The sequence below is a fragment of the Bombina bombina genome, chromosome 6 (genome assembly GCF_027579735.1).
Source record: "Bombina bombina isolate aBomBom1 chromosome 6, aBomBom1.pri, whole genome shotgun sequence".
Classification (NCBI taxonomy): Eukaryota; Metazoa; Chordata; class Amphibia; order Anura; family Bombinatoridae; genus Bombina; species Bombina bombina.
This window is the reverse complement of record NC_069504.1, coordinates 328,626,086-328,646,804: the sequence shown is the minus strand read 5'-3', so window position 1 is coordinate 328,646,804 and position 20,719 is coordinate 328,626,086. Positions and strand designations below refer to the sequence as shown.

At 38.2% G+C, this 20,719-nt stretch overlaps 1 protein-coding gene across 1 annotated transcript in view; it reads left to right on the top strand.

Annotated features, from left to right (window-relative positions):
* Nucleotides 1–20,719, top strand: part of CFAP54 (cilia and flagella associated protein 54) — a 901,430-nt gene that overhangs the window by 396,301 nt on the left and 484,410 nt on the right. The window contains exons 30-31 of the mRNA XM_053719246.1: nucleotides 9,908–9,997; nucleotides 10,932–11,058. Of these exons, the coding sequence (XP_053575221.1) occupies nucleotides 9,908–9,997; nucleotides 10,932–11,058 (217 nt within the window). The remainder of the gene's footprint in view (nucleotides 1–9,907; nucleotides 9,998–10,931; nucleotides 11,059–20,719) is intronic.

Below are 20,719 nucleotides of genomic sequence, written 5' to 3'. Positions count from 1 at the left end.
TCCCCATTCCACTGACTGAGCATGCACAGTTGTAATGGTCTTAGATGAATGCGCGCAAAAGGAACTATGTCCATTGCCGCTACCATCAACCCGATCACTTCCATGCACTGAGCTATGGAAGGAAGAGGAACGGAATGAAGTATCCGACAAGAGTCTAGAAGCTTTGTTTTTCTGGCCTCTGTCAGAAAAATCCTCATTTCTAAGGAGTCTATTATTGTTCCCAAGAAGGGAACCCTTGTTGACGGGGATAGAGAACTCTTTTCCACGTTCACTTTCCACCCGTGAGATCTGAGAAAGGCCAGGACAATGTCCGTGTGAGCCTTTGCTTGAGGAAGGGACGACGCTTGAATCAGAATGTCGTCCAAGTAAGGTACTACAGCAATGCCCCTTGGTCTTAGCACAGCTAGAAGGGACCCCAGTACCTTTGTGAAAATCCTTGGAGCAGTGGCTAATCCGAAAGGAAGCGCCACGAACTGGTAATGTTTGTCCAGGAATGCGAACCTTAGGAACCGATGATGTTCCTTGTGGATAGGAATATGTAGATACGCATCCTTTAAATCCACCGTGGTCATGAATTGACCTTCCTGGATGGAAGGAAGAATAGTTCGAATGGTTTCCATCTTGAACGATGGAACCTTGAGAAACTTGTTTAAGATCTTGAGATCTAAGATTGGTCTGAACGTTCCCTCTTTTTTGGGAACTATGAACAGATTGGAGTAGAACCCCATCCCTTGTTCTCTTAATGGAACAGGATGAATCACTCCCATTTTTAACAGGTCTTCTACACAATGTAAGAATGCCTGTCTTTTTATGTGGTCTGAAGACAACTGAGACCTGTGGAACCTCCCCCTTGGGGGAAGTCCCTTGAATTCCAGAAGATAACCTTGGTAGACTATTTCTAGCGCCCAAGGATCCAGAACATCTCTTGCCCAAGCCTGAGCGAAGAGAGAGAGTCTGCCCCCCACCAGATCCGGTCCCGGATCGGGGGCCAACATTTCATGCTGTCTTGGTAGCAGTGGCAGGTTTCTTGGCCTGCTTTCCCTTGTTCCAGCCTTGCATTGGTCTCCAAGCTGGCTTGGCTTGAGAAGTATTACCCTCTTGCTTAGAGGACGTAGCACCTTGGGCTGGTCCGTTTCTACGAAAGGGACGAAAATTAGGTTTATTTTTTGCCTTGAAAGGCCGATCCTGAGGAAGGGCGTGGCCCTTACCCCCAGTGATATCAGAGATAATCTCTTTCAAGTCAGGGCCAAACAGCGTTTTCCCCTTGAAAGGAATGTTAAGTAGCTTGTTCTTGGAAGACGCATCAGCCGACCAAGATTTCAACCAAAGCGCTCTGCGCGCCACAATAGCAAACCCAGAATTCTTAGCCGCTAACCTAGCCAATTGCAAAGTGGCGTCTAGGGTGAAAGAATTAGCCAATTTGAGAGCATTGATTCTGTCCATAATCTCCTCCAAAGGAGGAGAATCACTATCGACCGCTCTTATCAGATCATCGAACCAGAAACATGCGGCTGTAGCGACAGGGACAATGCATGAAATTGGTTGTAGAAGGTAACCTTGCTGAACAAACATCTTTTTAAGCAAACCTTCTAATTTTTTATCCATAGGATCTTTGAAAGCACAACTATCCTCTATGGGTATAGTGGTGCGTTTGTTTAAAGTGGAAACCGCTCCCTCGACCTTGGGGACTGTCTGCCATAAGTCCTTTCTGGGGTCGACCATAGGAAACAATTTTTTAAATATGGGGGGAGGGACGAAAGGAATACCGGGCCTTTCCCATTCTTTATTAACAATGTCCGCCACCCGCTTGGGTATAGGAAAAGCTTCTGGGAGCCCCGGCACCTCTAGGAACTTGTCCATTTTACAAAGTTTCTCTGGGATGACCCACTTGTCACAATCATCCAGAGTGGATAGTACCTCCTTAAGCAGAATGCGGAGATGTTCCAACTTAAATTTAAATGCAATCACATCAGGTTCAGCCTGTTGAGAAATGTTCCCTGAATTAGTAATTTCTCCCTCAGACAAAACCTCCCTGGCCCCATCAGACTGGGTTAGGGGCCCTTCAGAAATATTATTATCAGCGTCGTCATGCTCTTCAGTATCTAAAACAGAGCAGCCGCGCTTACGCTGATAAGTGTTCATTTTGGCTAAAATGTTTTTGACAGAATTATCCATTACAGCCGTTAATTGTTGCATAGTAAGGAGTATTGGCGCGCTAGATGTACTAGGGGCCTCCTGAGTGGGCAAGACTCGTGTAGACGAAGGAGGGAATGATGCAGTACCATGCTTACTCCCCTCACTTGAGGAATCATCTTGGGCATCATTATCATTATCACATAAATCACATTTATTTAAATGAATAGGAATTCTGGCTTCCCCACATTCAGAACACAGTCTATCTGGTAGTTCAGACATGTTAAACAGGCATAAACTTGATAACAAAGTACAAAAAACGTTTTAAAATAAAACCGTTACTGTCACTTTAAATTTTAAACTGAACACACTTTATTACTGCAATTGCAAAAAAACATGAAGGAATTGTTCAAAATTCACCAAATTTTCACCACAGTGTCTTAAAGCCTTAAAAGTATTGCACACCAAATTTGGAAGCTTTAACCCTTAAAATAACGGAACCGGAGCCGTTTTGAACTTTAACCCCTTTACAGTCCCTGGTATCAGCTTTGCTGAGACCCAACCAAGCCCAAAGGGGAATACGATACCAAATGACGCCTTCAGAAAGTCTTTTCTAAGTATCAGAGCTCCTCTCACATGCGACTGCATGCCATGCCTCTCAAAAACAAGTGCGCCACACCGGCGCGAAAATGAGGCTCTGCTTATGCTTTGGGAAAGCCCCTAAAGAATAAGGTGTCTAAAACAGTGCCTGCCGATATTATTATATCAAAATACCCAGATAAAATGATTCCTCAAGGCTAAATATGTGTTAATAATGAATCGATTTAGCCCAGAAAAAGTCTACAGTTTTAATAAGCCCTTGTGAAGCCCTTATTTACGATCGTAATAAACATGGCTTACCGGATCCCATAGGGAAAATGACAGCTTCCAGCATTACATCGTCTTGTTAGAATGTGTCATACCTCAAGCAGCAAGAGACTGCACACTGTTCCCCCAACTGAAGTTAATTGCTCTCAACAGTCCTGTGTGGAACAGCCATGGATTTTAGTGACGGTTGCTAAAATCATTTTCCTCATACAAACAGAAATCTTCATCTCTTTTCTGTTTCTGAGTAAATAGTACATACCAGCACTATTTCAAAATAACAAACTCTTGATTGAATAATAAAAACTACAGTTAAACACTAAAAAACTCTAAGCCATCTCCGTGGAGATGTTGCCTGTACAACGGCAAAGAGAATGACTGGGGTAGGCGGAGCCTAGGAGGGATCATGTGACCAGCTTTGCTGGGCTCTTTGCCATTTCCTGTTGGGGAAGAGAATATCCCACAAGTAAGGATGACGCCGTGGACCGGACACACCTATGTTGGAGAAATTAATTTAATACACAAATAGACAACATACTAAAACAGTGCTGCACTCTCTCTCACTTTGTATTTTATGTAACCCACGACTGCGTCTCTGGACAAGAATTGATACTATAGGAAAACAAGACCTGCCTGGTGTCTGACAGACTATCTCTACACTGTGCGGCCCTTACCTCATACAGATTGAGGTAGAAGAGTGTAAGTAGACACCCAAAAGTGACCAGGACCCTTGTTCTTCTTTCTCCACACTTTATGATCTGTTTTGATGACAACGCTTACCCACCATATATAAATTATTATTCATTGGGACTTTCTTTCTGATGTTTATCATACATTTTTGTTTTTATTGATTGCATACATGTGTGTTTTATGATATTTTCATAATTGTACTACCCTAATATTTGGGGTTAGATTACCTATGCTAAAGTTTTTCATCATTTTATACACATTTTTATTTACATATTGAGTACCCAGATATATAATATCTCAGGGAATATACAGATGAATTCACAATCTCCTTTTTCGCTACATATATATATATATATATATATATATATATATATATATATATATATATATATATATATATAATAGTATTATATTAGTAATTAGTATTTTGACCACATCATCCTCTTTATGCATGTTGTCTTACTCCAAGCTGTATAGGCTCGAAAGCCTACTATCAATTAAGCATAGTTGGTGATGTGCATCTCTGTAATGAGAAGGGGTGTGGTCTAATGACATCAACACCCTATATCAGGTGTGCATAATTATTAGGCAACTTCCTTTCCTTTGGCAAAATGGGTCAAAAGAAGGACTTGACAGGCTCAGAAAAGTCAAAAATAGTGAGATATCTTGCAGAGGGATGCAGCACTCTTAAAATTGCAAAGCTTCTGAAGCGTGATCATCGAACAATCAAGCGTTTCATTCAAAATAGTCAACAGGGTCGCAAGAAGCGTGTGGAAAAACCAAGGCGCAAAATAACTGCCCATGAACTGAGAAAAGTCAAGCGTGCAGCTGCCAAGATGCCACTTGCCACCAGTTTGGCCATATTTCAGAGCTAAAACATCACTGGAGTGCCCAAAAGCACAAGGTGTGCAATACTCAGAGACATGGCCAAGGTAAGAAAGGCTGAAAGACGACCACCACTGAACAAGACACACAAGCTGAAACGTCAAGACTGTGCCAAGAAATATCTCAAGACTGATTTTTCTAAGGTTTTATGGACTGATGAAATGAGAGTGAGTCTTGATGGGCCAGATGGATGGGCCCGTGGCTGGATTGGTAAAGGGCAGAGAGCTCCAGTCCGACTCAGACGCCAGCAAGGTGGAGGTGGAGTACTGGTTTGGGCTGGTATCATCAAAGATGAGCTTGTGGGGCCTTTTCGGGTTGAGGATGGAGTCAAGCTCAACTCCCAGTCCTACTGCCAGTTTCTGGAAGACACCTTCTTCAAGCAGTGGTACAGGAAGAAGTCTGCATCCTTCAAGAAAAACATAATTTTCATGCAGGACAATGCTCCATCACACGCGTCCAAATACTCCACAGCGTGGCTGGCAAGAAAGGGTATAAAAGAAGAAAATCTAATGACATGGCCTCCTTGTTCACCTGATCTGAACCCCATTAAGAACCTGTGGTCCATCATCAAATGTGAGATTTACAAGGAGGGAAAACAGTACACCTCTCTGGACAGTGTCTGGGAGGCTGTGGTTGCTGCTGCACGCAATGTTGATGGTGAACAGATCAAAACACTGACAGAATCCATGGATGGCAGGCTTTTGAGTGTCCTTGCAAAGAAAGGTGGCTATATTGGTCACTTATTTGTTTTTGTTTTGTTTTTGAATGTCAGAAATGTATATTTGTGAATGTTGAGATGTTATATTGGTTTCACTGGTAAAAATAAATAATTGAAATGGGTATATATTTGTTTTTTGTTAAGTTGCCTAATAATTATGCACAGTAATAGTCACCTGCACACACAGATATCCCCCTAAAATAGCTATAACTAAAAACAAACTAAAAACTACTTCCAAAACTATTCAGCTTTGATATTAATGAGTTTTTTGGGTTCATTGAGAACATGGTTGTTGTTCAATAATAAAATTAATCCTCAAAAATACAACTTGCCTAATAATTCTGCACTCCCTGTATATGTACAGTATATGTGTATATATATATATATATATATATATATATATATATATATAGATATATATATATATATAGAGAGAGAGAGAGAGAGAGAGAGAAAGAGAGAAAGAGAGAGAGAGAGAGAAAGAGAATATAATGTCAAGTAGGGACTGCACTCACTGGATTTAGATATTTATTCAGTGGTAACGTTTTGGGGTTTGCAGACCCCTTCCTCAGACCAGGGAGTGTAGTCCTTACTTGACATTTCTATGGATAATTGTAATTGGGAGTGCAGATACACAAGGAGGATATATATATATATATATATATATATATATATATATATATATGTCTCTCTCTCTCTCTCTCTCTAGCTTAAGTAACATTTATAAATTATAGAAAACGTTATAATATTGCAAAGTATTACACTGCCACCCATCTGGCAAAATGTTCTGTGGAGAACATTGCTATCCTATCTATCTATCTATCTATCATGTATCTATCTATCAATCTATAATTTGTGTAACATTGCACACATTGATTCACAACCTTTTACATGGAGACAGATGAGCATTGTATGATTCACCACACTGGCAGTAAACAGGTTAATCATTGGGCAATTTCTAACTATTGGTGCTCTCCTAAATGTAATTAGCCAAACTTGTGGCAATTAAATTAACAAGTGTATAACTAAATCAATGAGATATGCATCTTAATCAGCTAATTATGCAAGTTGGTTGCTGAAGCATATGATAAATTAATTAAGTCAGTTTACAATCTAGTCATTAAATTATATTAAAAAAAAATAGGATAGATTTAGACTTTAATGGCATGAGACTGGGTATTATCGTAATATTTTCTTTTTAATAAGATGCATATAAGGATTTCCTCACTGCGGTCAGTCAACAAGATCATTGCATTAAAAAAAAAAAAAGATTTATTGTGCTTTTAGGAAGGTGACTTTGTATCTCTTTTGGTACTGGACTAATTTAAAGATCTTTGACATTCATATGTATAATAATTAGCAAATCTATATAATATTAGAAAACACTAAATATTTTTATGTTAATAGTTATTATTTCTTATAGTTTTCTGTATAGTACAATATCAATATTAGTGTTAAAGGAATAAATAATGCGAATCAACAGACTCTTTCTGTAGATTGTCATAGACTAATATGAAACTTGATAACTTTTCTGTTAAGGGGAAGTAAAATCTAGTAATGAAATTAAATTGACGTCTTTTGTGTAGAGATGAATGTTCCAGGTAGTGGAGTTTGAACTTTCATGTTTTGCAAGTATAGGATGGTAGAAACAAACTGAGACACTTTATTAAAGGGACATACAAGTAACAGGTAACCAAATGTGTCTGTTAAAAAAAAATATTATCTTTTCTCAATGTAATTTTGTTTTAAACCCTGGCATTTTTATGAAGATATAAGGAATCAAACTTTACTGCAAGTAACCCCTTTTCCTTAGGACCATGTAGTAAAAGAAAAAGGCCATTTCTCCAACACTGCAAGTAAGAGATTAGGAACAATTGGGGGCAAGCACGATTTTTTTACAAAAACACAAGAGGTGTTTAATGTCCCTTTAAGTGACTTGGGGCACCTTACAATCCATCTGAATTTGCCATACATGTAAAAAAAATCATATTCAACTGGTAATGACATCTGGTTTGCTTTTCTGGCTATTCCAATCCTTTAGAAGCTGCACCATTTGAATTAGTTGCAAATTCTGATTCAATATAACCAGAAAATATTTGTATGTGTGTCTGCGTATGTGTGACTGTGTGTGTATGTGTGTCTGTGACTGTGTATCAGTTTGTCTATGTGTGTTTGTGTCTGCGTATATGTGTCTGTGTGTGTATCAGTTTGTCTGTGTGTGTGTCTGCATATGTGTGACTGTCTGTGTCTGTGACTGTTTGTGTGTGTCTGCGTATGTGTGACTGTGTGTGTCTGTGTCTGTGACTGTTTGTGTGTGTCTGCGTATGTGTGACTGTGTGTGTCTGTGTATGTGTGTCTGTGACTGTGTATCAGTTTGTCTATGTGTGTTTGTGTCTGCGTATGTGTGTCTGTGTGTGTATCAGTTTGTCTATGTGTGTTTGTGTCTGCGTATGTGTGTCTGTGTGTGTATCAGTTTGTCTATGTGTGTTTGTGTCTGCATATGTGTGTCTGTGTGTGTATCAGTTTGTCTGTGTGTGTGTGTCTGCATATGTGTGACTGTCTGTGTCTGTGACTGTGTGGGTGTGTGTCTGTGACTGTGTGTGTGTATCAGTTTGTCTGTGTGTGTCTGTGACTGTGTGTGTATCAGTTTGTCTGTGTGTGTGTGTCTGCATATGTGTGACTGTCTGTGTCTGTGACTGTGTGCGTGTGTGTCTGTGACTGTGTGTGTGTGTATCAGTTTGTCTGTGTGTGTCTGTGACTGTGTGTGTATCAGTTTGTCTGTGTGCGTGTGTGTCTGCGTATGTGTGTCTGTGACTGTGTGTGTATCAGTTTGTCTGTGTGCATGTGTATCAGTGTGTCTGTGTGGTTTGCAGGGTTTCTGCTCATCTTTGCTGAAGATATATACTTGGGGATATATTTATCAAGGCTGCTCTCAAATGCAATCTCACCCCGTTCTCTCGCACAACCAATCACATGAGAGCAGAACCTGTTAATCATCCTGAACTTACTTGTCATTGATTTCAGCTAACTCCCAGCAGTGCATTATTGCTTCTTCAACAAAGGATACAAAGAAAAAATAGGCAAATTAGATAATAGAAGTTAATTGGAAAGTTGTTTAAATTATATAATCTATCTGAATCATGAAAGAAAATTAACAATTTTGTATACTTGAATCATTTTATAAAATTTCAAAATGAAACCCTTCATTGCATTGTATTTTAGTTGTATAATGTTCCATAGTTTAAACAACGTGATTTGAGCTCTATTTAACTTTTTTAATTATCATGTGAAGTGAGCATGTGAAGTGAGCATGTGCAATAACCATAATGTTGACAAAAGCCATGCAGACTTGCAAGATATGGCATATGAAACAGGCCCAAATTGTTTTTTTAAGAGGCTGTTAAATTAGAAAATCATGTGAAAAGCTACTCAAAAAGTGTGTTCTGAGGGTTTAGTATACAGCTGTTGAATTCTCAAAATGCAAAGTATTGGCGGAATTTGCACTACATCATAACCAAGTTTTTGAATATATTTTTATGGATTGAAGTGTCCATAAAGGGATAATAAACACCAAAAATGTTATTGTTTAAAAAGATAGACAATCCCTTTATTTACCATTCCCCAGTTTTGTATAACCAACATTGTTATAGAAATATACTTTTTACCTCTGTAATTACCTTGTGTCTAAGCTTCTGCTGACTGCCTCCTTATCTCAGATATTTGGACAGACTTGTATTTCAAATAATTAGTGCTGACTCTTAAATAACTCCACGTGCGTGAGTGCAATGTTTTTTTTATATAAAAAACACATGAACGAATGTCCTCTAGCTGTGAAACGCTGTCAAATGCATTCAGATAAGAGGTGGCCTTCAAGGGCTTAGAAATTAGCATATAAGCCTAGCTAGGTTTAGCTTTCAACTAAGAATACCAAGAGAACAAAGCAAATTTGATGATAAAAGTAAATTGGAAAGTTGTTAAACTGTCATGATTCAGATAGGGCATGTAATTTTAAATCTGGACTTGACTATCCCTTTAAAAGGACATTAAAGAGCAAAAAGAAAATGCTCTGAACATTTTTAATATTGCACTGTTGCTTGCATAAAACTATGTGTTTAACCTGTGGAAATGGGTTAAACCCATGGTTAAAGTTAGCTCCAGAGCAGCAATGCACTACTGGGAGCTAGCTGAACACATTTGATGAGCCAATAACATACAGTAGATGCATTTGTATGGAGCCACAAATCACCAACTAGCTCCTAATAGTGCATTGCTGCTTCCGAGACTATTTAGATATGCTTTTCAACAAAGATAACCAGAGAACAAGAAAAATGTCACAATAGAAGTAAATTAAAAAGTCTCTTAAACTTGAGCACTAAATTTGAATCATAAAAGTTTTATTTTGATTTTATTGTCCCTTGAAATGGGAAAAATCATGTTGAATATACAACATGCATCTGACGTGAGTCAGTAATGCCAGTAGGTATCTCACCATGTAGTATATGCTGAGAACTCTACGTAAAGCTGTCAATATATTGTATAGATCATTATTAACTCACTTTCTGCTTCACCCTCTTACTTATTGCCGTGTTACTGAACATATTTTCTTTCCTAATTAAGCACATAAATCGGAGCTTACTGGAAAAGAAGATCCTGCGTTGCTCAGTCATGTGGTTACCTGTTGGCCACTAAATGCAGCCTACAAGGAAGGTAAGTTTCATTGGTATCAAAGCTGAATAAATATTTTAAAATTATATGTTACACACACACACATATGTGTCAGATCATTATTGCACTATTGCTTGTCTATAACTATGTGTTTAACCAGTTACTCACAATTTTAAAGTCAGCTCTAGAGCATCAGTGTACTACTAGGACCTAGGAGAACACATCTGGTGAGCCAATGACAAGAGACTTATGTTTGTGGCACACCAGTCACCAGTTAGCTCCTAATGGTAGGTTTATCTATGAAAGCTCAGGAGCAGCAGAGAATCTAGGTTCTAGCTGCTGATTGGTCGCTGCATATATATATACCGATTGTCATTGGCTCACCCATGTGTTTAGTTAGAAACCTGTAGTGCCTTGCTGCTCCTTAAACAAATAATACCAAGAGAATAAAACAAATTAAATAATAGAAGTAAATTAGAAAGTTGTTTAAAATGGTATTCTCTATCTGAATCATAAAAGAACATTTTTGGGTTTCATGTCCCTTTAATGGCCAATAGATGTCACTGTTTCCTAGCCTATGCTAACATAAAGTAGTGTAGACTTGAATCAACAGCCTTAGATTAATGCCAATGTCATTTAAACCTACTGTTGGCTATTTATCTGTAACCTGATTGGTAATGTTGTAGGTGCTTTAGTGATAAAATTGGCAATTTTCTTCAGCTGTAGACTGGAATGCAACTGAAATTTCTATATGAAATCTATGTGGCTTTATTTCTGTGTTAAGCAAAAGACCATCATACAAATCTAAAACATCAAATATAGGCTCCTTTTTTTTTTACTATAGACAATCCCTAAGCCTTTGTTAAATCTTTGTACATTATAGTTAAAGCACAATTCATACCGGTCTTGCTAACTATTTTATTGTTCAAATTTTATTGTTTCAATTTAAATTTCAATAAGGTATTTTTTAATACAGTCATGAAATTCAAGAAGAGATCTCGTTTCATGGAGTTTTTCAGCCTGCTGTTGCAGCGAATAGTGTGCGAAGAGAATTTTCAGAAATCATTGGAATGGACGACCAGTGTATTTGAATATTTAAAAAGGTATTATGTTCTTACTGTAATTTGTGACTCTGTCTGTGAAATGCAGATAGCTTTCTATTTCTTTAGCTGAAGCACTGCCAGAGAAAATCATTAATAAACAATATGTTTTCCACCTTACAACTGTGTTATATTATTTGATGCCACATTGGTACCAGAAATAGTCTGTTGCCTTATTAGTTGGAGGCCTATTAGCATATAAATTAAATTAGTTCTGAAGAGTTTTAATGGGAGTGCTTCCTAATAATGTCACTTCTCTCATTGGTTATAAGTGCCGTGTTGTGATGGCTTTTTGCAGGATTTTCAAATGTAGGGAAATTCCAATGCTTTTGGGAGCCAATAAAAAAGAAAACAGTTAATGTGTGGTTTTACAGTGGCTTTGTACTGCCGTAACGTCACCAATACTTTGAATTTATGAAATTTGAATATTCCAATCAGGGGCATATTTTTGCCTAGGCCAATAAGGCTTTGGCTAAAGGGGACAAGGATGTAAGGGGCCAGCTTCCAACTCTTATGGTCCCCAGGTGTTTTCTCTATTATTTTCACTGCAACTCAATGATCCTTGTTTGTCTGGGGAGGTGCATGACTACTCCCTAGCTCCCTGGTTGCCAATTGTAAAAAATATATGAGCTAAAATTCATGGGAGGTTTGGGGGCTGCAGATGTCACAGTGCCTAGGGAAGCACAAAAACTAAACAAACTTCTGAATACAGTTCAACAGGAATTAAACTCTTTCATGTGTCAAGAGGCAGTACTGTTTTTATGATCTTTTTCATGTGTTCAGTTGACATGCTAATAAATAATATTGTTTCCCAGTTTAGTAAAAATAAAATAAAAAAATATAGGGCCAGATTACAAGTGGAGCACTAATTAACGCTCCCACTTGCCCTAAAAGTAAGCCTTTTGCGCTTGTCGGGTTGCGCTCCTATTATGAGTTGAAACAGTTTTCACTCATGACCTAACCCGATGAGCGCAAAAAAAACAACTTATAATATTGTGTTCACGTATTCCCCTATAAAAGTCAATATAGGAAAAACACTTTACTCTTGCACAAACCCGATCGCATATTCTCATGTGTGCTAACCCAACATGAAAATATGAATTTCTTTCATGTAAGTGGCAAGAGTCCATGAGCTAGTGATGTATGGGATATACATTCCTACCAGGAGGGGGCACAAACCTCAAAATGCCTATAAATACACCTCCCACCACACTCATTCTTCAGTTTTACAAACTTTGCTTCCTGTGGAGGTGGTAAAGTAAGTTTGTGCTTGAATTCTTCTATGATAGGCGTTTCTAAGCATTTTGAAGCCCAATTCCTCTCAGAGTACCGTGTTTGTCAGAGGGATGTGAAGAGAGTATCGCCTGTTGATTTCATGGTTTTACTCATGGGAAATCTTTTCAAAGGCTCTCTGTTATCGGTCGTAGAGATTCATTCTCTACCTCCCTTTTCAGATTGACGATATACTCTTATACCATTACCTCTGCTGATATTTTTCAGTACTGGTTTGGCTATCTGCTATATGTGGATGGGTGTCTTCTGGTAAGTATGTATCATTTTTTAAGACACACTCAGCTATGTTTGGCGCTTTATATTATATTGTAAAGTTTTAAATATATGTGTTTACTTATATTTGCCATGAGTCAGGTCTATGTATATTTCCCATTTGCAGTCTAGCAGTTTCAGTATGAGAATGTAAGAGTTTGATCTTAGTAAATACAAATATGGTTTTGTAGCAATATTTGATACCCAGAGGTTATTAATGAATCAATCAGTGGGTTTATTAATATTGCAGTTAATACAGAAGTATTCTCAGTTTCCAGCAACACCTGAGAACAGCTAAGGAATGAGATTATCCTGATTAAACTGAAAAGCAGGATAAGTGAATTACTTAGTAACCTTTTTTAAATTAATCTTGTTGTAAAAATGAGGCAGTCCAAAGATTATTGTAATCAAAAAGGCAAATATGTACAAGAAAACGATATCACAATCCAGTTTGTGCAAAAAGTTCCCAAGTAGGTTAGTTTAGAAATGATTAAACAATTCCTTTAGTTAGAGAAATAAATACAGTTCCTTTTCTTAAGGTTGAAATAATAAGCGGTGCAGTTTGAATCAGTAACAAACTTTAACTTCAGTTTGCAACAATTAATTAGTAGCAAGATATTCAATGAAGACAATTAATGTTAGCACAGTTTATTGTATGAAATGAAAATACTTGCGGTTAGTTGCAGTCCTTGAAAATGTAGGTAACAAACAGCTGCTGTAAGAGCTTTATACAGAAAGGATCCGGATTGACTTTAGAGAGAGATTGCTTCTAATTAGCAGAAGGAGATTCAGTGATGATCAGCTGTGAGAGGAAGCATGCAGAGGAGCTGTGAGCTGTATTAAGGCTGTACCACACTGCAAGTGATGCGGCGCGAGGCGATGCAGCTGCTTCGCACCTGCTTCGCACCTCGTTGCATCACTTCTAAAGTTCAATTATTTCATCTCTGAGCACTCAGCTAAACGACCTGATGCAGCAGAGTGCTCAGAGATGAAAAGGCAGGACACACTGAGCGCGCACAGCCGCATCTACACGCTGCGCACCGCTCCGCTTGCAGTGTGTCACAGCCTTTATAGTGAAAGGAAAATCAGCTTCAGTTAGTGAAGAGATCCTGATACAGCAGAGGCTTGACTTGAACTGGAAACAGGAAGTAATCACAGGAAGTTGTCCTAGAGCAAGCAGGTGCAGTAACAACTACACTTTATGTGAACAAAAAAAATCAAGCAATGATAGCTTGAGATGTGATGTTTAAATAGGCTGAAAAATTGGAGGAGCCATGATGTCATTTTTGACAGGCTATGATATATGACAGGCTATGATAGAAGCATTACAATGAATCATGTTTTAGGAAGTTTAATTAAACTTTTTTTCTTACCTGGGGTTTCAGTCTTTTTTTCCAATTTGACTTGTTTTTCCTGAATTTTCACTGGCAAATCTAGGCTCGCGTGGACACAAAATGCTGTTATTTATTGCATCATTCTTGTCTCAAATTTTTTTTGGCACGAAGTTGCGCCTATAGTGGCGCAAATTTCGTAATTTCCTGTGTCTTTGTTGATGCTAGTTGTTTTGGTGCGAAGTCTTGCTTGTTTTTCCTGGTTTTGCAGCAAAAATTTAATTTCACTTCCTTTTGAGTCGTGCGTCATACTTGCCACCAAAAAAATTGTTTTTTTTTACCCTGTTTCCTTTTATGCTTCTTGCTCTCTTTATATTATACAGAGCTAAGCTTTTGCCTATTTTTTTTAGCATTAGCATTTTTTCCCATTCCTGAAACTGCTATATGAGGAAATTGAATATTTTGTTTAAATGTTAATTATTTCCTTTTACTTTTTGCAAGATGTCTCAGACTGACCCTGACTCTGATGTTACTGTAGAAACTAGGATGCCCTGAACACATTTCTTCAACAAGCTAAGTGTGTTTTTTATTGTCAAGCTGATTTTATTCTCTTCAGCTCAATTATGTGGCATTTATTTATCTTAGTTCATGCTGATAATGTTTCTATATGTACAAATACATTTACTGTTTTTAATTTTTCAGTTTAATGTACCTGATTAATTCTGCAGATTTCACATGTTATTACCGCAATCATAAGAAGGCTATGACTGTTTTTGTGTCTTCAAATAAACTTATAAGGTCTTTCCAAAATTGTTATAAGATTTAATCAATTTTGTTTTGACCGACAGCATACTTAAGTTTATTCTACTGATGAGGGTTTCTTTGGTTCAAAGGATCCTGCATCAGAGACTGTATTTGACAAATCTTCTTTTTTATTTTTATAATTGACATTTTTTTGTTCTTTATTAAGGAAGTTTTGATAATTTTAGGTATTAGGAGTCTAGTCCTCCTATTAAATATGTTATATCCATTTAAAGATTTCTTTAAATTGCTCCTGAGGTTTTTTTGCTATTCTAGATGCTAGCTATGATGTGTTTGCTAGAATGGTTTAAACCTGATTCCTTTTTGGGAATGTACTACTATTTCTATGGAAGTTAGTACTTATTTTCAGGATCTTTTTAAGTTTCAATCTTACCTTAAAAGAGCATATTTACATACTGTTTATATTCTTAGTTCAGCTATATCTATGACTGACATTGCTGCTCTCTCAACTTTATTGTTGCACAGTTAGTTTAAGAAGTTTTCAGATTCTGAAGTATATAACATTGTTTGTTTACTTTAAAATGTATTCATTTTATTTATGATACTATATTTGTTCTCATTTAAGATTAATTTCAAATCTATGTTTTTAGCTTTTCTATTTAAAAGAGCTTCATGCTTTTAATCTTGAATTTTGACATGGTCTAAATATATTTTATTATCTCTATCTTTTTAGAATAATAATTTGTTTTGATTTCTATTATCTCCACTATATCTGGAGGTAAAATAGTTTTTTTCTGCCCTACTTTTGGCCGGTGATGTAGATCAGTTGGTAAATGCCCTTACTACAAAAGCTTGTTCTAAGATCCAAGGGTCACAGGTTCATATCCGGCAGGGTCGATGCAGCCCTTCGGCCTTTTGAGGTCAATAAAATGTGTACCATTTATTTGAGTAATAATAACAACTATTACTATTCAGCTGCCAATTTGGTTAACTCCGAGTGCAAGCGCTGAAAAAGCATTTTTTTGAGTCCTACTAGGAGAAAAGCGCTATACAAATACTAGTTATTAAGACTGCATGAAGGTGTGGTTCTCAAACCAGTTCTTCTGGTGGGGGGGGGGGGCAGATTAAATTATTTTTGGATGGATTCTTAGGGTTTTGAATCGAATTTTAGAATGAGACCTTCTATGGGAAGATTTTCATGTTTCAATACACTCTGTGAAGGTTCAGGAATTTTCTGAAATATATTTCAGAACTGGAATTTTTTTCAGGGGTGTTTGTACCAGTTCCTTAGCAGGAACAGGGTTTGGGTTTCTATTCAAATCTATTCTTTGTCCCAAAGAAGGAAGATTCATTCAGACCAATCTTGGATCTGAAAACTTTAAATCGTTTTGTGAGTGTCCCAACTTTCAAGATGGCGACTTTAAGGACTATTTTGCCTTTTGTTCAGCAAGCTCATTACATGTTCACAATAGTTGTACGGGACGCTTATCGTCACATTCCAATTCATTCAGACCACTTTCGGTTTCGGATATTCTCTTTTCTAGGCAAACTTTACTAATTTGTCGCTTTTCCATTTGATCTAGTGACAGCTCCAAGAATCTTTTCAAAGGTTCTCGTTGCCCTTCTATCTGTAATCAGAGAGCAGAATATTGCGGTGTTTTCCTTATTTGAACAATATCTTGGTACTAGTGCAATCCTTTCTTTTAGCAGAATCTCACACAAATCAACTAGTGTTTGTTCAAAGAAATGGTTGGGGGATCAATTTACCTAAGAGTTTCGTGATTCCTCAGGCAAGGGTCACCTTTTTAGGTTTCCAGATAAATTTAGTGTCCATGACTCTGTCTTTAACAGTCAAGAGACAAATGAAATTAGTTTTAGCCTGTCTAAACCTTCAGTCTCTATTATTCCCTTCAGTGGCTATGTGCAGGGAGGTTTTTAGCGTTTATGACTGCAGCATTGGACACAATCCCCTTTGCTCATTTTCTTATGAAGCCTTTGCAGCTTTGCATGCTGAATCTATGGTGCAGGGATTATTCTCAGGTATCACAGTTGTTATAGTTAAATCCCAACACTTAACTCTCTCTGACTTGGTGGTTAGACCATCATCGTATTATTCAGGGGGCCTTCTTTGTTCGTCCTTCCTGGTCTGTATTCTTACGGATGCAAGTCTTGTAGGTTGGGGATCTGTCTGAGGTTCGCTGACAGCACTAAGGGTTTGGAAACCTTAAGAGGCGAGGTTACCAATCATTATTTTAGAACTCCGTGCTATTTAATTTGCCTCAATTTAAGAGAGAATGTTTAATTAGTTTTCAGACAGACAATATCACAACTGTGGCATATGTCAGTCATCAGGGAGGGACTCGCAGTCCTTTAGCGATGAAAAGTAGTATCTCGAATACTTTTATGGGCGGAATTCAACTCCTGTCTTATTTCTGCGATTCATATCCCAGGTGTAGACAATTGGGAGGCGGATTATCTCAGCTGTCAGACTTTACATCCAGGGGAGTGGTCTCTCCATCCAGATGTATTTTTTTAGATTGTACAGATGTGGGGCCTTCCAGAAATAGTTCTGATGGCATCTCATCTAAACAAGAAATTTCCCAGATACCTTTCCAGGTTCAGGGATCCTCAGGCGGAGATGGTGGATACGTTAGCAGTTTCTTGTTTTTTTCAATCTGCTTACATTTTTCCGCCTCTTCTTTCAAGGGTGATCTCCAAGATCATAATGCAACAGTCTCATGTGTTTCTGGTAGCACCAGCATGGCCTCACAGGTTTTGGTATGTGGATCTTGTCCGGATGTCCAGTTGCCAGCCTTGGCCACTTCCTCTAAGGCCAGACTTTCTGTCTCAAAGACCGTTTCTCTATCAGGATCTCAAATTGTTAAATTTAAAGGTATGGAATTTGAACGCTTAGTGCTTAGTCATAGAGGTGTCTCTGACTCAGTGGTTAACACTATGTTACAGGCTCGTAAATCTGTTTCAAGAAAGATTTATTATCGTGTTTGGAAAACCTATATTTCATGGTGTTCTTTTTATAAATTTTCTTGGCATTCTTTTAGAATTCCTAGAATTTTATAATTTCTTCAGTATGGTTTGGATAAGGTTTTCTCTGCAAGTACTTTGAAGGGACAAATCTCTGCTCTTTCTGTTTTATTTTATAGAAATATTGCAAAACTGATATTCACTGTTTTGTTCAGGCTTGGGTTTGTATCAAACCTGTTATTACATTAATTTCTCCTCCTTGGAGTCTTTATTTGGTTTTAAAGGGACAGTCAACACCAGAATTTTTGTTGTTTGAAAAGATAGATAATCCCTTAATTACCAATTCCCCAGTTTTGCATAACCAACACAGTTATAATTATACACATTTTACCTCTGTAATTACCTTGTATCTTAGCCTCAGCAGACTGCCCCCTTTTCTCCAACATAGGTGTGTCCGGTCCACGGCGTCATCCTTACTTGTGGGATATTCTCTTCCCCAACAGGAAATGGCAAAGAGCCCAGCAAAGCTGGTCACATGATCCCTCCTAGGCTCCGCCTTCCCCAGTCATTCTCTTTGCCGTTGTACAGGCAACATCTCCACGGAGATGGCTTAGAGTTTTTTGGTGTTTAAATGTAGTTTTTATTCTTCAATCAAGAGTTTGTTATTTTAAAATAGTGCTGGTATGTACTATTTACTCTGAAACAGAAAAGAGATGAAGATTTCTGTTTGTAAGAGGAAAATGATTTTAGCAACCGTTACTAAAATCGATGGCTGTTTCCACACAGGACTGTTGAGAGGAATTAACTTCAGTTGGGGGAAACAGTGAGCAGACTTTGGCTGCTTGAGGTATGACACATTTCTAACAAGACTTGGTAATGCTGGAAGCTGTCATTTTCCCTATGGGATCCGGTAAGCCATTTTCTTAATTTTCAATATAAGAATAAAAGGGCTTCACAAGGGCTTTAAAGACTGGTAGACATTTTTCTGGGCCAAAACGATTACTATATAAGCATATTTAATGGTTTATAACTTTGGAGAGTTATTTTAATCTTGGCAATTTTGTTAAAAAAACGGACAGGCACTGTATTGGACACCTTTTTCACTGGGGGCCTTTTCTAGTCATAGGCAGAGCTTCATTTTCGCGCCACTAATGCGCAGTTGTTTTTGAGAAGCAAGGCATGCAGATGCATGTGTGAGGAGCTCAGATCCACTGAAAAAGCTTATTGAAGGCGTCATTTGGTATCGTATTCCCCTCTGGGCTTGGTTGGGTCTCAGCAAAGCAGATACCAGGGACTGTATAGGGGTTAAATGTAAAAACGGCTCCGGTTCCGTTATTTTAAGAGTTAAAGCTTTCAAATTTGGTGTGCAATACTTTTAAGGCTTTATGACACTGTGGTGAAAGTTTGGTGAATTTTGAACATTTCCTTCATACTTTTGCGTATATTCAGTAAAAAAGTGTGTTCAGTTTAAAATTTAAAGAGACAGTAACGGTTTTATTTTAAAACGTTTTTTGTGCTTTGTTATCAAGTTTATGCCTATTAACATGTCTGAACTATCAGATAGACGATGTTCTGTATGTTCGGAAGCCAAGGTTCCTATCCATTTAAATATATGTGATGAATGTGACAAACAAAGTAGGGACAATGATGCCACTGATAATAATGTTGCCCAAAATGATTCCTTAAGTGAGGGGAGTAAGCATGGTACTGCATCATCCCCTTCTATGTCTACACCAGTCTTGCCCACTCAGGAGGCCCCTAGTGCATCTAGTGCGCCAATCCTCCTTACTATGCAACAATTAACGGCTGTAATGGATAATTCTATTAAAAACATTTTAGCCAAAATGCCCACTTATCAGCGAAAGCACGACTGCTCTGTTTTAGATACTGAAGAGCATGAGGACGCTGATGATAATGGTTCTGACATGCCCTTACACCAGTCTGAAGGGGCTAGGGAGGTTTTGTCTGAGGGAGAAATTTCAGATTCAGGAAAAATTTCTCAACAAGCTGAACCTGACGTTATTACATTTAAATTTAAATTGGAACATCTCCGCGCTCTGCTTAAGGAGGTGTTATCTACTCTGGATGATTGTGACAATTTGGTCATTCCAGAGAAATTATGTAAGATGGACAGGTTCCTAGAGGTCCCGGTGCCCCCCGAAGCTTTTCCTATACCCAAGCGGGTGGCGGACATTGTAAATAAAGAATGGGAAAGGCCCGGCATACCTTTTGTCCCTCCCCCTATATTTAAGAAATTATTTCCTATGGTCGACCCCAGGAAGGACTTATGGCAGACAGTCCCCAAGGTCGAGGGGGCGGTTTCTACTCTAAACAAACGCACCACTATCCCTATAGAAGATAGTTGTGCTTTTAAAGATCCTATGGATAAAAAATTAGAGGGTTTGCTTAAAAAGATGTTTGTTCAGCAAGGTTACCTTCTACAACCAATTTCATGCATTGTTCCTGTCACTACAGCAGCGTGTTTCTGGTTTGAGGAACTAGAAAAGTCGCTCAATCAAGCATCCTCTTATGAGGAGGTTATGGACAGAGTTCAAGCACTTAAGTTGGCTAACTCTTTTACCTTAGACGCCACTTTGCAATTAGCTAGATTAGCGGCGAAAAATTCAGGTTTTGCTATTGTGGCGCGCAGAGCGCTTTGGCTGAAGTCTTGGTCAGCAGATGTGTCCTCCAAGAACAGATTGCTTAACATCCCTTTCAAGGGGAAAACGCTGTTTGGCCCTGACTTGAAAGAGATTATTTCAGACATCACTGGGGGAAAGGGCCACGCCCTTCCTCAGGATAGGTCTTTTAAGGCTAAAAATAAAACAAATTTTCGTCCCTTTCGCAGAAACGGACCAGCCTCAAATTCTACATCCTCTAAGCAAGAGGGTAATTCTTCTCAAACCAAGCCAGCCTGGAGACCGATGCAAGGCTGGAACAAAGGTAAGCAGGCCAAGAAGCCTGCTACCGCTACCAAGACAGCATGAGATGCTGGCTCCCGATCCGGGACCGGATCTGGTGGGGGGCAGACTCTCTCTCTTCGC